This window comes from Dasypus novemcinctus, chromosome 4 (assembly GCF_030445035.2).
Source record: "Dasypus novemcinctus isolate mDasNov1 chromosome 4, mDasNov1.1.hap2, whole genome shotgun sequence".
Lineage (NCBI taxonomy): Eukaryota > Metazoa > Chordata > Mammalia > Cingulata > Dasypodidae > Dasypus > Dasypus novemcinctus.
The window spans coordinates 67,818,017-67,835,380 of NC_080676.1; the positions used below are offsets into that span (position 1 = coordinate 67,818,017).

The following is a 17,364-nucleotide window of genomic DNA, read 5'->3' on the forward strand; positions in this document are numbered from 1 at the left end:
GAAGAAAAAATAAAGTATATTCTGTTCATTCAAAGAGTGAGCTAACAATGGATGAGGAGACAGAGTGGCAAATAGGTAAATAGGGAAATATATTTCAGCATGATTATTTCTATGGGAGAGAAATGTATACAATGATGGAGTGATTGATTATTGGTCCTTAGAGCAAGGCAGAGAGGCTCTTACAGAAGTATGACCCTTCAATTAAATTTTTATAAGGATAAGATGCATTTTTCAGGCAGATGAGTGGATGGAAATTGTAAGATAGGTGGGTAGAAAAGACAACATGAGGCCCCAAATAATGAAAATATATGGCAGGAAAGGAAAGTTCAGTATTTTTGAGGATGAAATGACAGGGTAGGAGGGGAGACTTAAGAGAGATTAGGAGTGTTGACTGCCACACTCAACAACAACGAAAAATCGCCCAGCACTATCTCTGGGGGTCTCTCCTTCCAGACCCCTCCCCCTTCCACCTACTTCATTGTCCATCCCCTGGGCGGGGGGAGTGGGTCAGAGGTACTGGAGGGATGCTCTGCCAAAGGAATGGTGGGAAGTTGGGCTAAGGTACAAGTTTAAGGCAGGGGTGGGGAGAGTGGGAGAAGAGTATCTGTATACAGACCACCCAGGATTCAGGAAACAAAGACCAGATACTTGGGGATGGAGCTGGGGGTGGGGCCAAAAAAGGGACACCAGAGGAGCGATTGGGGATCCATGTGTCAGAGATAGGGAGGCTCTGGGAGCCAGGGGAAGTCAGAGCTGAGTAGGGGTTTGGGGGAAGAGCAGGTATGGTGGAAGAGCAGGTTTGGGGGCAACCCTGTCCTTCCCCACTCTCCTGACATCAAAAATAAAAATAAAAATAAAAATAATAATATGAGATATGAGGTGGCTCTTTATTTGTTTTTAGTTTTTGTTTTGTTTTTTCCACAAACCATCCTCTCAAATATAAACTTCCTAGGTGATCATATTATATTTTTATATACCTACAGAAATAGTCTGTTTTTATAGTCTACAGAAATGCCTGGCACATGGATGCACTCAAGTGTTTGGACTAAGTTTTAACAAAAACAATGAACTTGGTTGAAGTACTATTTTAATAAATATTTGTTCACTTTTGCAGTCATATGTGCTATACAACAGGCATTGTTTTGTTGCATTGGTTGCTCTGAACACATCTTGTTAGACACTTATGGGACAATAAGCTGGACCAAGACATAGAGTTGCAAAGCACTTCTTCAATTTTCTTATTTCCTCAGACAAGGAGGCTGAATTAATGTTTGAAATCATCATAGTGTTAGTTTCAGGGGAGAAGAATGTTATGTTGGTAAATTCTGAGACCACTACCCTTTTCTTATCCTGGATTAAAAAGTTTGGCTGGACACAATAAACGTGGTTACTCCCATGGTATATTCTTGTCCTAGTTAAGGAACTTTTGAAGAAACACAGCCCACTAGCCAAAAATGGACTTCCTTGGCATAAACTTATTTATTCTACTCCTCAATTTGAAGAAAGTGTACACTATACCAAATGACCGAGAAAAGGGAAGGTTATAGGCTCAACTGAGAAGAATAAAATTTAATTCTGTAAATATTTAGTAATTACAGAATATAGCATGCTATTTTCTCTCCTTAGAAAATACTATACAAAGAAAAATTAATACATTATGTTGTTAGATTTGTTTGCAAAGAGATTAGGATATGAATATACTTCTACTTTTTCAAACTTTGAAGCTCTATGATAATCATGTTGGTTTTCTCAAAGGTGTAGCCAGAGAAATTAAATGATCATGGTCAACAAAGAAGGAGATTACATTCCAAATGGCAGCTACTGTGATTTTTCCACTTTCCTATGTTCTAGTTTCTATATTTAAACATTTTTTCTAAGTGCCAAGTATTTATAATGGGATTTTCTTATTTTGGGGGAGGAAATTATAAAAATTATTTTTATAATTTCTGAATCTTCATTCTGACTGAAAGTAGCATTACAGAAATGAAAATCTGACAAAAGTCCTTGGACAAAACATATGGTAGGTACAAACATGCACAAGTATTCCTACAAACCCTTCTGGTGAAGTGAAAGGAACAAAATTGGCAACATCACTCATATGGAGTCCCAAGAAGAATATAAACTGTTTTCATACCTTCAATTGGTTTTGGTACAAAATGTGACGAGGGCTTGGTTTTCTTCACTCTGTTCCCCTTCATAATTTGACCTTCTTTATTGAGTCCCAGAAACCAAGCTCGGCCTGATTCTTGCTGACGGTACAGTGTAGAAGAATAGATCACGTAGTAGTTTTCAAACACCGATTCCTTAAATTTGCATTCTGGAGTGAAAACATCCTGCAGAAAAAGAGAAGATAGAAACAAAAAAGAAAGGACTTAAAAACGAATCAACAAAGGTTTAAATCCAATGAGTCTGAAATTTATTTCCTCTGTTAAGAGCAAATGAGAGGCAACTGTGCACAATCTCCATTAGTATTTGGTTAAACAGACTCATCATAAGAAATCAAGAAACAAGATTTCCTTTCTAACCAACCTTTACTCCACAGAGCACAAATGTTCAGTGTTGAGTTAGTAAATCAGCTAATATCATTCGATAATGACTGCAGTTTTGACTGTGGCTGGCTCCAGACCCTGATTTCACGATAATTATTTTTTAAATTTAAGTGACAGCCATCACACATTTTAGTGACCCTTAGCATGTAATTTAGGGGACTAAAATTTATCTCTGGAAAAACTGAAATCAAACACAACCGCAGCAAACACAGGCTCACAAGATGATTTTGAATGGACTACCCCATATGTACATCTATTACGCAGATTAAGCTTGTTCTGTAAAATCACCCACATTCTATCTCTTTGCCTGATATCATTAACTTTTCCTTGAACTTCTTTGAAATAATTTTCTACCTTGTAATCAAGGAGATGATACCCAGGAGTAGGTAGTAAAAGAAATAATTTACCATTACATTGTGTAATTCTCAATGAAACAGAACGAAAACAGTCTAAGAACGGCCCTTAAAGAAGCTTTACTTCAACCCCCATCTTGTGAAAAGTGAGAAAACCAAAAGGTTACATGATTAACCTAGTTACACACACAAAAAACGACTGCTTCCACACCAGATCACATACTTATTGCTCCAAAATCACTGCCTCTCAAGTTCCCCTTTTCAGCTAGAGTGACTTAACAATGAGATTTTATAAACAAGACAATAAAATCAAACCCTAACATGTCAAATGAACAAAATTATTTCATGGAAAGAAGAAATCCATCCCCTTTTGAGATAAGCAGAAGAAAAGTATGATAGCAATTTCCTCAGCTACAAGTAAATAAGAATTCTGCAGGTCAAACACGATTCACAGGAGTCACTAGGTTCTTCACTAAGTACTAGAAGAATCCCTTCCTTGTAACCCTTCCCATGAGAGGCTCCCACGACTTAAGGACAATTAGGTACCACTTCACACTCACTAGGATGGCTAGAATAAAATTAAAAGGACAATAAAAAGTGTTGGTGAGGATGTGGAGAAATTAAAAACTTTCTACATTGCTGGTGGAATGTAAAATGATGCAGTGGCTGTGGAAAATAGTTTTGTCAGTTTCTCAAAATGTTAACTATTACAGTTACCACATGACCCAGCAATTCTACTCCCAGGTATATACACAAGAGAAATGAAAACATTTGCAAAAACTTATGCACAAATGTTCAGAGCAGCATTATTCAAAATGTGGAAACAACCCAAATGTGTATACACTAGTGAATGGATAATCAAAATGTGGAAAATCCATACAATGGAATAGTATTCAGCCATAGAAAGGAATGAAACAATGATACAAGCTAGAGCCTTGGAAACACTATGCTAAATGAAAGAAACCAGGCACAAAAGGCCACATGTTGCATGATTCCATTTATACACAATCTCATGGCAGTCAAATTCATAAAGACAGAAAGTAGATCAGTGGTTGTGAAGAGCTAGGGGAAAGAGCTAGGGTAAATGGGAAGTGACTGCTAATGGGTTTTCTTTAGGAGAAGCTAAAATTATTGCATAATTAGAGAGTGGAGATGGGTGCACAACTTTGTGAATGTGCTAAAAATTATTGACCTGTATTCTTTTAAAAGGTACATTTTATGATATTTTGTGAATTCCATCAGAGAAAAAAATTAAGTAAAGATAATAAGGAAAGAGAAGGAAACCATTGCATATTTGTCTGGCAGCTGGAAAATGGGCTGTTGTGTGTCCCTCTTTTAGCATTATTAGACCAGAGTTTAATCATTGCCAAGCACAGGAATCAAAATGCTTTAGATTCAACTCATAGGATAATTTTAAGTTCTGGTTTTTTTCTAGGGCTAGGTTAAAAGATTTAAAAAGTGCTCAGATTTTAATATGAGATTTACTAGTTTTCTTTTTTTAAAAAAATTTATTTATTTTTTAATTTATTAAAATATATCACTCATACATAAACATACATAAACAATAAGTGTATAGTTAATAGTTGTGACTATATAACATCATATAGGACTCTCATAACTCACTCCACCACCAATAACTTGCACTGTTGTTAAATCTTTTTAATGAATGATTAAAGAGCATTGTCAAAATATTACTACTAACCAAAGTATTTCTCCCGAACCCACTCTATTATTATCTTTATATCATTTATATATGAATATAAACAATAAGTGTATAGTAAGAGTTGTGAACTTACAAAGCAAACATGCATAACATCATACAGGCGTCCCACACATCAACCCTTCACCAATACCTTGCATTCTCATGAGATGTTTGTTACAAATTATGAAAGAATATTGTCAAAATATTACATTAATTATAGTCCTTATCTTACATTTGGTGTGCTTTTCCCCCAACCCACCCTATTACTATTTTTTAAATATATTTTTTATGACAAAAATTGTAAACTTATAAAACAATCATGCACATGTGCAGAATTCCCAGACAACACTTCTCTATTGACATACCACACTGTGGTGGAACGTTTGTTACAGATAAGATAATTACATTGGATTGTTACCACATCCATGATGTACATATGGCTCACATTTTCCAGACTGCCCCATTATCAACACAGTACATTTTTGGCATAGATGCAAGAATATTATATTATTACTGCTAACCACAGTCCATAGGTCACTCCAGCTGTATTTTTTCCCATGCTTCTCCACATTCCCACCACCCTGCAGTAGTGATGTACATTTCCTCTAGCTCACAAAGGACACTCCTGCATCTGTACCATCAACCACAATTCTCATTCATCTCTTGGTTGACTGTGCTATTCAGTTCCTAGATTATTCTCTAGCATTCTCTCAATTGGCATTTACGTACCTAGACTACCATTTTTCAACCACATCCCCATTTATAAAATAGCTGACAGAGGTGGGGCTAAAGTCTAGCTCAGGGCTGCAGGCTGATAGGGGTAAAAGAAGCCAGTTCTTACTGTCACTGTGATTTTCAGTCAGCCAGGCTTCCCCTCATGCTGGGATGGAGTCAAAATGGTGGCCACTGGCTTCTTTCCAACTTGGGCAGATTCATGCCCTACTGTTCCTGGGGTTATACCTTAGTCAACAGAGTCTACTAATCAGTAGCCGAAATCGGTGGCCAACTGTCTCCTCCTCTCCTGTTTTTGGGAAATGGAGCTTCCAATTCCAGTCACAGAATACCTCCGGGGGTGGATTGCACTGCAAAAGTAGGATGATAACCGGCTTCCGTGGCTTGGATGGTAATTTCCTGGAGAGGATGGTGCAGGTACCCCCAGCTTCCTTCCTGCTAGAGGTTGGGCTGGGGCCTAGGCTAGAGCTGCAATCTGATCTGGATGGAAAGAAACCGGTCCCTATACAAGTATTGTGATTTTCAGTCGGCCCCACTTCCCCTCATGCCAGGTGTGGAGTTAAAATGACAGCTACTGGCCTCTTTCTGACTTGGACAGGCTCAAGCTTTAGCTACTCTTAGGGTTATACTTTAGCACACTGAATTTACTCATCAGTAGCTGAAGTTGTCTCCTTCCTCCCCTACTTCCCAAGTAGATCTTTCAATTCCAGCCATGGAACAGCTCCAAAGGCGGCTTGTGCCTCCCACAGTGGAGGATGGGCACTGGCCTCTATGGCATGGAGTGCTCTACTTATGAATCTTCTCTGTAGATGGACAGTCTCCTCGTTCCATTCCTTCAAGGATGTTGCACGATGTTCTTCTAGTCTCTTGGAGCCCCCAAACAGGTGCTTCAGCTAGCTCCAGATAGCTCTGGGTGTTTACTAACTGCCCTGTAGTAGGAGCTGACTCTAAGAACTCCTTACTCCATTGCCATCTGTTGCTTGTCCTCTTACTAGTTTTCTTTTAAAAACTAATCAAAATAAACCTAAAACTTTTGGTTCTAGATCTAGTTCAATACGAATGAATATGTCCCTAGATACAAAGGGACTCTTGAAAGTTCAAGGATATGAGCTTAAATACAAGATTTTAGACCTTATTATAGGAGTTAGGGAAAATATATGGGGTAAGGAATTATGTATAAAAACATATCATTGTATAGGTAAATAGCAATGCAACCGATTTTCACATAAGAATATGTCACATATTCATGGAAATTAGGACTTGAAAGGCTTCTTAGTGATAGTTCAGTTTAATGCCTTTATTTAACACAGCACTGAAGCCCCTGGAAGTGAAGTAATTGCTATGACTATGATAGGAAGATGGAGGCACATCCAGACCTTGGGCTAGAACCACAGGCTTTTGACTCCTGTACTTCTTTCAGTGCCACATGTTGCCTTTCCTACTAAATAGTCAAGGCTGCTTTTGATGCCAAACTGTTGCTTCAATGCAAACTTTAGTCCTTACCATGAAAACAACATCAGTCATGTTTACTATGTTGTTTTTTATAGATGGTAAAAAATAACATATTCATTGAATAAATAATGAACTCCTAGGTTTTTGTTTAGTTTCACAATGGTTTCAACCCTCCTCCTGGAACAATATAAGTCCAGGATATCCGGCAGGGAGTGAACTCTTGGGTGCCTAAGGCAGGAACATTACATAAGAACTGGCCCTTGAGCACTTTGTTTGCAAATGTGTAATTCCAGCAACAGCATCTGTGTCCTAATCAGAAATAAAAATCCAAGTGGACTATCCTTCTACATATCACTCCAAAGGGACTATGGACCACATTAGAATTCAGAAATGGGGTAATTATTAATACTTGGATAAGGTGAGACATTTTAGGGGAGAAAACTGGTTGGAGTTTAGTGCAGGAACTTTTGTGGGACACAGGCAGCCCACCTTGGAAATGGGGAAGAAAACCTAAAGGGCATTGAGCCAGCCTGGCCAATCATTCTAACTGGAACTTTTGCAATGTATTTGTAACTTCAATGTCAATATGGAGTTATGCATGATAGAATTTCACAAAATATTTGCTCTTATCACTTTTTTGTGGGCAATGTGAAACCAGAGCTCAAGAGATGGAGAAAGAAAACCAGGGTTTCCCTTCTGGCTCCATACATATCAGCTGTGAGACTTCAGGTAAATGGTAAAAACTTTTTAAATTTTACATTATTTTCAGCGTTAAATTGAATTGTTTTTAGAAAAATGAGATAATGATATGGAAGCATGTTGTAAACTTGTAGAGTTTACAAACACTCCAACTCATCATTATTTTTAAGTTTTCTTTTTTATAGCAAGAAAAAAATGCCATGCAATTATATAACAAGATAGTACTGTGTTTTTGTCACATATATTTATTAAATCTGCTCTAGGATCCAAGACCCTTTCCTGTAAATTAAGGTTTATCTTCCATAAATTGTTCCCACTGTGCAATTTACTCATACACACAAAAACACATTCATCTACAGCTTTTGGCAAAGACTTGGGCAATCAAATATATTCAGAAAGGGTTTGAGGTTATAGAAAATGTGCTCAGAATGATGGTAAATGTAATGTGTAATGGGGACAGGCAGGCTCAGTGCCAAAGGTGGTAAAATCCTAGGCCTTGATCCAGGGCATATAATGAAAGCAGAGTGAATAACTAGTATTATAAGGTGGTTTATTTTTCCTTTTAAAGGTTAACCAATAGTCATGTTGCATCTTATGAATTTTATTTGTGTCTCTTTAATCCTGAGCTCTCAGTTCAATGTGGGCACATAATAAGACTATAGAAATGCTTATTGATGAAATAGGGACACCCCCGCACACATATCACATATAGAAATACTATTTTTCTTAAATAATTCTCTCTGATCCTCAATTTCATAGTTACGTAGCCTGCCTTGGTCTCTCTCCTGCACTGAATTTCTTCTGGTCTCTCCCCTCTGCACTTAGATCGCTGATACTCTACAGTTTCTGGCTTCACCCTTTCAGGTCCAAGGTCTCCTATTGACCAGGATGAGAGCATCTAACTGTGCCAGTCTTGGTCCTTCCTATCCCCATATGAATGACATTCTCTTTTAAATTCAAATCTAATGAAGGATATGGAGACAGATATTTATGGATTTGGATGATTAAATGGATAAATTATTACATTCTTTTCAAGGTTGACTATCACTACCAAAAGTAACTTCATCACATACTAATTCCTGGACTGTTCATGCTTCCTAACCCTCACGTTGTACTTCCTCAACTTCTCCTTACTTCTTTATATAATAGGACCATGACAAATGCTCTTCCTAGTCCCTTGAGGTTATGGTGAACTTTCTCCATCCTGTTTGCTATTTCTTTTCATATTTAACCCAGTCTGCCTTGTATCATGAGAGTTTATTTTCCTTGCTCCCTAAACACGGTGAGCTTTGGCTTACAGAGACATGTCCCTCGGATCAATGCTCATTATGAAGCCCAGCACATTTATCTATTCAATTTATTCTTGTGGAAGTGAATAAGAACATTCTAAGTCAGGAAAACAGGAAAGCCTATGGGAAACAGAGAGAATGTATTATCATTACTAACTCTGTTTCTTTAGCTGATAATTTTGGGCACATTATTTAATATTGATAATTTTCTTATCTATAAAATGAGGGCAATAATTCTCCATGACAAAATGTTGTGAAGATTAAGTAAAATAAAAAATATCACTTCCTAAAACCTTTGACCTTTCACAATCAAAACTTACCTATATCATCTGTGATGTACGGCAATTTTAATACCAATAACATTCATTAACAGGTTGCTGACACATTGAGTTCAAGATGAAAATATAACACTTATGGATCACATATTTTATTCAAGAAAAAAATTTCCATTTTCTCTTTAACTCATACATTCCACATCTCAGTTTCTATTCTAGGCCATAAACACACATGCCTACATGTTTTATTTAGGAATAGTGCTTGTAAAACTGCCTAGGTTAAAATTAATCATTTGCATCTTTCTCTATTAGCTATAACAGGACATAAAATGAATAAACTAGTAAAAGAGAATTGTTTCCAACACATAGAAAACTACACATTAAATATTTCAGGAAAATTGTTTGGATTCCCTAAATGTCTAGATTATTATTCACTGAAAATTTTCCATCTGACCTTTGGCAAATCAGTTAATCTTTCCGAACTTCAGCTTCCTCCATTGTAAACTGAAAGCAATGTTTACTACAGACTCATGGGGTTGTAAAAACCAAATTGCATAGCACAAGCTCTTCCATACCTACAAAGACCTATATAAATATTTGAGATTATTTCTTTTACACAGAAGAACTTGATATCTTAATTTTAAAAGATTTTACATTTTATAGTGTGACATCTGCTTGAAATAAAATTTGTGGTAAATAAAGAATGATGCGATTGATTCACACTCTTGCTCCCTCTAGCTTTACTTGCAAAATATAGGCTCTCCATCTCAAGTGAAACACATGACTTGTAGAGCCCAATTTAGTTTATAAAAAGCTAAATAGTACCAAATTTTCTATTAATTTTCATCCTCTTCTCTGCATCTCCCCATTTCTACCTGCTCTGGCTGTGAAAATCCATGGGATAAGTGTGTAATGAATGAATGAATGAATGTTCATTGCACTCTAGCCACTGGCCTCCTTGCTTTTACTCAAACATAAACAACAAATTCTCATGTCAAGCCCTTCATAACAGAAATTCCCTGTTCTTGAAAACTTCTTCAATAACATATTCACAGGACTTGATCCCTCATTTCATTTAGGTTACTGTTCAAATATGACTATCTCAGATAGAGCTTCCCTTATCTTATATAACTTAGCACCTCCTCCAGGGAGGGGCCGTGACTGTTTTATAAGCTGGAGGTAAATATGTGTACAAGGAAGGGATAAAATGGGGGCATAGGGTTACCTTTGGGTGGGGCTTTGCAGGCTTGAGGGGGTCTAGGGATGGGAGGATGGGTAATATTGCCAAAGAAATTGGGGGGAGGGTGGGGCAACATACGAACATAGGAGATTGTCAGGTATTTTGTTGAGAGTATAATGTTGAGAAAACCTTTTCAAAAATATAATAAGGAAAGTTACCTATTTAAGATACTTAAAGGGGATAATCTGACACAGGACAGACTCCTAGGGAATATGTGAATGCTCATTTTGCCAGAGTGGGTAATATCATTGGGTAGAGACCCATATAATGAAAGTGAAGGTATACCCACATCCTGGGGAGGACTGATGCCATCAAATAGAGGGAACTGTATCTCTCAAGAGAAATGGTGGCTCCCAGGACATTAGCGCAATTGAACATGTCAAGCCCTCATCACTGTTGCAAGTATCTCTGAACATGGCTCTTCAAGAAATGAAGATTGACTGTCACTGTGGGCCCTAAGGGGAGAGGGAAAAAGGTATTGAATAGATGGAACCAACGTAACTGTGTGGGCAATAGAAGTGTTCCACAAGATTACACAAGGATGGATATAAGACATGTAAAATTACACCAAAAATAGATAGGGGCTGATACATTAAATGTAAATTAAATGTAAATGTAAAATGTAAATCATAATGTAGAACATAGGATAACTAAAAATTTAGAAAATTGTATAGTCTAAAATATAAACCACAATGTAAACCCAAATGTTACCTTGTTTGAAAGCTATTGTCTCAATATCTGTACAACAGTTTCAGTAAATATGGTATGAATATGTTAAAAGATTATTGCTGTGGAAGGGAAAAGGTTTTATGTTGGATATGTGGGAGTACTGTATATTGTATATATGAATTACTATGATCTAAAACACTTGTGAAGACAAGCTTATAATTAGAAAAAAGAAAAGAAAAAGATAGGATGTAGAATTTTCCAAATTAATATGTATTCTATATCTAACCTTTAAACTCATTGCTATATTCCATTTTACTATTAAGGGAACCTGGCAATATATTGGGCTTCACTTTTCAGGAAGTTTTGGATCACTGAGAGGTTCAACAGTGGCAGTGGAGGAATACTGTTGTGGGATGTTATTGACAGGGGACACATGGTTGGCAGGGAGTTCTACAGGGCATATATCCAGGGTACATAAAAATGTTTGGATATTTTCATAGTGGAAACAATTAAAAACAACAACTGAGGGAGTGCTGAGTTCCTAGGCAGGGGAGCTCTATCATTGTCCCTAAAGGAACAGCAACAATCCCCCAAGTGCAACAGCAAAGACCAAAAAAGAATGAAGGTCTAACAATGAACCCCTGATACTAATGACTATGCTTGTGAGCCTGTGCACCTGAAATAAGAGCAAGCAGTGTGCCTCAGAGTTACCTCCTGAGAGCCTCTGTGTTGCTCAAATGTGGCCAGTCTCGAAGCCAAACTCAGCATGTAAATTCGTTGCCTTCCTCCCAGCGTGGGACATGACTCCCGGGGATGAGCCTCCCTGGTGCCGAGGGATTACTACCAAGTACCAGCTGATGATGTAACTAGAAAATGACCTTGAATAAAAGGTTCAACTCGGACCAGCAGAATATCTCTGTCTACATATAATAACAGGAGTTAAAAATGCTTTTTGACCTAAATCAAGGGGGAAATGGAAAGAACAAATGAGTTTATATGGCTATGAGTCTCTAAAAAAGAGCCGGGAGGTTATCAGAGGGGTTGCCCTTATGCACAACTGAGCAGAGTCCCAGAGACAGATAAAGTAGATACAACCCCAGGTACTGGTTCTTCTGAGGGCTACAGAGACCCACAGATTTTATGGTCATGGCAGATGGAGTTCATGTCAGTTGGCCCTTCTTTGGAGTTGGTGTTTCTGTGTGATGGAGCTGGACTCAGATGTGATCTCTTTTCACAAGTCTTTCCTGTTACTTTATCAGAATTGTAGTTGGTGCTGGGGTTTAATATATACCCAGGGGATCTGAATCTCTGGACTGACCATATGATAACCAGGCCCTGAGCCTCAACAGACTTCAACTCCTACACTCTGGTTTATTGGACTTATCCCACTCAGCTAACATGGAGTTGAAGAAGGTCAACCACCACACCATGGAGCCAAGAATGCCTACAACTGAAAGCAGGAGGATTGCACCCAGCATCCATGTGGAATCTAAGCCCCCTCTTGACATAGATGTGGGGTGGACACAACCAATCCAAGGTCCACAGGATGGAGAAATAGAATATGGATTAGAGTGGACTTACTGATATTCTATTCATGAACTATTGTGATTAGTAATCGAAGAAAATGTGGCATTGGTGTGGAGAAAGTGGCCATGGTGGCTGCTGGGTGTGGGGAATGGGAGGAAGGATGAGATGTGGAGGCATTTTTGGGACTTGGAGTTGTCCTAGGTGGTGCTGCAGGGACAATTACTGGACATTATAGGTCCTCTCATGGCCCACTGGATGGAATGTGGGAGAGTGTGGGCTATGATGCAAATAAACCATTGACCATGAGGTGCAGCGATGCTCAGAGATGTATTCACCAAATGCAATGAATGTGTCATGATGATGGAGGAGAATGTTGCTATGGGGGAAGTAGTGGGGTGAGGGGGGTGGGGGGTATATGGGGACCTCATATTTTATGAATGTAATATTAAAAAAATGAATAAAGACAAAAAAATAAATAAAAGATTTGGAAAAAAAAAACAAAACTATTCCAACAAAATAATTTGGTAGAAGGGCATCATGAGATCTGAATTTTTATTCCTTTGTATTTCTAGGTTGTGTTCAAATTGAAAAGGTCACTTTCATTTTCAAGTTCTCAGTTGTTCTAAATTTAAAAGAGAAGTGTTCATTGAATTAGGCAATCTAAAATGTCTCTTTTGACTAAAACATTTTATAGTGCTATGATTCAAATTAAGCAGTTAAATAATTTCTTGAAAGTAGGTAGTCCATAGAAAATATTGTTATTTAGGAAACATGGTTTACCTACCAAAGTAATGGTGCTAAGATATTTCCTTTTAAGAAAGCAAGTAAACATAAACAGAGAAAATGTACTTTGCATAAGTAATTGTGATTAATGGTTCTCTCTACTGCATATAAAAATTAGTAATTTTCAAGCATATGCCAATTATGATGGACTGTCTGGTTTTGGTTCTTTTTTCCTCTCTAGGCAAAACCAAAATCTAAAATCTTTATTATATACAGACCCGCGTTCCCTGTTTGCTGTGAAAACTTCTTTATTGGGTTGGTATGTAAGGAAGAAAGGTGAATCAAGAACTACTGATAATTTTTGCAATAAATTTTCTTTTGACAACTCCAGAGATAAATAGATAGCTCCTCTTAGTTATGACCTTTGACTGTCTCGATGTGAAAGCTTCTGGTTTGCTAACTTCATTAAAGGCCTTTAGATGTACAGGACTCAGAATCTCTTGCTATACTAGCAGCTGCTTTGTCAGCTGCATTGTCAGACATGATATTAAATCAAGCAAGAGAACTATTGTTTTTCATCCTGACAAGAGGCATAAAAAAAAAGTTAAGTTCCATTATCTCAAATGAAGCATATTTTAAAAACTGGGGTTGCTTTGAACAGAACAAGTCTAATTTTATAACTAAAAAAAGACCTGTGCATATATGCAAACCTTAGTCTCTATACCTTAGAGATAATTTTTACTTGGAAACTACTGAGCTAATTTCTCTAAAACTAAAGGTTCATTGTAAACATATTTTTGCCATTTCTGACAGGGCAATAAGAAGAATTTATAACAAAAAAAAACATAATTCAACCTGTGGTGTATTAAGGGAGACAATCACAAAGATTAAAGTCCCTGATTTTTAAATTTGGACAAGTTAATTTCCCTGAAGCTTAGTGTCGTCATCTTTAAGCTAAGGCTAATCATACCTTCACTGTAAAGAAGGCAGGCCGTGCTTAACATAGTACTTGGGATATGATTCCCTTTTCTTAGTTCTGATTACAGTTTTGGAGGTGGAGAACTATACTCTGATATCACAAATGAGAATGGGTTAGTCTGAGCAATAAGTTGAGCAACAGTTACTGACCTTGTGGAATCTAGATAATGTTTCCTGAGTAGCTCTTCCCTGTGACCAGCTAATCAAGACTACAATGGCTTAAGATTCAATTTGGCTCATTTATCTGAGATATCAGAAAATATGATTTTCAGGCATAAAACAACATGGGCATTTGACCTAGTCTCTATTCAGAAGCCTGAAGCAAAGAAGTAGGGTGAGTGTTAGAAACAGGAGAAGACCCAAGTGTGAAATGATATACGATATTATAATTCACTGTTATCACCAAATTTTCTCCAGAATTCTCAATGTTTAAAGACAGAGAACAGATATTGGGGGAAAAGTGAAAATCTCCACTGGCTTTTGAAGTGAGCATGTGTGCAGTATGTAACCCAGTGCATCCAAAACCACTACATCGAGATTGAAATCAAGGCAAGTAGACTGAATACTGCCTCAGTTTCCTAGGGCTGCCGTAACAAAGTACAACAAACTGGGTGGCTTAAAATAACAGAAATATACTCTCTCAGAGTTATGAAGGCTAGAGAGCCAAAATCAAAGTGTCAGCAGGGCCATGCTTCCACTGAGGTCCGGCAGTGCCTTGTCAGCCAGTCGGCATTCTCTGCTTTCTGTTTGTATCCAATTTCCTCTTCTTATAAGAAAAGCAGTCATATTGAATTAGGGTCCACCCTAATCCAGTTTTGGTCTCTTAACTAATAACATCTTCAAAGAGCATATTTCCAAATAGTATCACGGGCACGAGACTGTCAAATTAGGATTTGAACCTATCCTTTTGGGGGACACAATTCAATCCTCAACAAATACCCTCAACACGTGCTTAAGAAAGGATTTGTGCCTTTAGTGCCTCAGCCTCTCCCTCTCTCTTTTGCAGGAATGTGGATGAAAGTAAGAATGTTGCCAAATTCCCATATCTCAATTTAAACACTGTTCTACCTTTGGAGGGGCACTTTGGGGACTCTAAAGAGCCCTAGAAATTAGGAACTTAGAATAGAATATATGTTTTTACATGAAATTTCTCAATTTTTAAACTCTATGTGCCAACCTCCATGAAGCAGGAATAACTGGTATCAAATTAACTTCCTGATGTAAACAATTACAAAACTAGACAAAATGCATGAGGCAAAAGTTTCCAGTCATTTGTTCAGTGGAATTAAAAGTCTTTGCTTTCTTGAGAGACGGTAAGCCCCACTTTAATCCTTGCTTTCCACGAAGTACCGCAGTGTGGTTTTAATGAGCTGAGGAGGCAAAATTTGGAGTTTGGGATTGCTAAAGAAATTTGAATTTGTGGAGCAGGGCACCAGGCAAAAGAACCTGGGGAATGGGGCAGAAGACTGTGGGGAGGTTTTCTGATGGTGCTGGGTTGATAGACTATACAAGTTCAAGGTTAGAATAGTTTTTATGACCTAGCAGAGAACAGCTGCTGCAGGAATGAGAGATGAATGAGTATATTAGAGGTTATTTAGGACTGGGATATGTTGCTGTTCCATCCAAGATAAGCTCAGTAAGCACACTGATATCCCAGGAAGGCCAGATCTTAGGACTAATGACCATACCCTAAGTAAGCCCTCCCTCCACCCCAGGGCTAAAGACAGAACCAAAGTAGCCAATACCTACACACCCACACATTCACATAGCATGACAACTGCCAGAGAAAAACACAACAGCATTTATCAGATGATAATATGATACAGACACTTTAGTGGGTTGAAAAGCATGCCCCCGAAAATTCATGTCCAACCAGAGCCCCAGAATGTGATCTTAACTTGAAAATCTTTGCAGATTTAACTAGTTAAGGATCTTGAGATGAAATCATACTGGATTTAGGGTGGACCTTAAATCCAATGACTGGTTCATAAGAAGAGAAGAGGACACTGAAAAGAAGGTGATGTGAAGACGGAGGCAGAGACTGGCGTGATGTATCTACAAACCAAGGAATGCAGAGAATTGCCAGAAACCACTAGAAGGTAGGAGAGTGGCATGGGATGGTTTATTCCACAGAGACTCCAGAAAGAGCCAACCCTGCTGACACCTTTATTTTGGACTTCTGGACTCTTGAACTGTGAGAGAATAAATTTCTGCTGTGTTAAGCCACCTAATTTATAGTCATTTGTAATTGTAGACAGAGGAAACACAATAGAAATTTATATAGCTACCAGACGAAGGCTACTTCAGGAAAAGTAGTATTAACAGAGATAAAAAGAAACATTTCATAATAATCATCAAGAATAATGATGACAGAATAATCCCACTTATATATGTGCCCAATAAAAGTGCTTCAAAGTACGTGAAGCAAAATGGGACAAAGTGAAAGGAGATTACAATAAATCCACAATAATAATTAGAGATTTTTAATACTCTTCTCTCAGTAATTGATATAACACATAGAAAAATCAGTAAAAATATAGAAAATCTGAATACCAACAAACAATTTGACCTAATTGACATTTGCAGAAACTACACAAAGTGACTGCAGAACAAACATTCTTACTGAGTGCATGTGAAATATTCACCAACATGTAATTGGCCCAAATAAAATGTCAACAGACTGATACCTTACAGAGTATGTTCTCTGACAACAAAATTATATTAGGAGTGAATATAATTTAGATATCTTGAAAATCTTTGAACATATGGAAATTAAACAACAGACCTCTGTATAACCCATGGCTTAAGGAAGGAATCACAAGATATATTTTATGGAGTTCAAAATGAATAGTAATGAATAGTCAAAATATCAAAATTTGTGGGATGCAGCTAAAGGAGTGTTACTGGTTAATGGAAATAAATATTCCCATTGCTAAACACATACCTTTTGACCCAATTCTAGGAATTTGAACTCTAGCTATATCAGCTTATATGAACAACAGAGTATGTTCAATATAATATTCATGGTAATGTTTATAATATCAAAATATATAAAACAATCTAAATATTCTTCATATAGGGGAATGGTTAAATAAATTTGGCATGTTCACACATGGAATATTATACAGCTGCTGAAAACAATAAAATGGCTCATTATATATTATATATTGTTATAG

At 37.4% G+C, this 17,364-nt stretch overlaps 1 protein-coding gene across 4 annotated transcripts in view; it reads right to left on the bottom strand.

Annotated features, from left to right (window-relative positions):
* The window catches only part of FGF12 (fibroblast growth factor 12), a 593,543-nt gene that overhangs the window by 22,508 nt on the left and 553,671 nt on the right, over window positions 1–17,364 (bottom strand). For all 4 annotated transcript variants that reach the window (XM_004460848.5, XM_004460847.4, XM_004460845.4 and 1 more), the window contains one exon: window positions 2,135–2,333. In XM_004460848.5, the coding sequence (XP_004460905.1) occupies window positions 2,135–2,333 (199 nt within the window). The remainder of the gene's footprint in view (window positions 1–2,134; window positions 2,334–17,364) is intronic.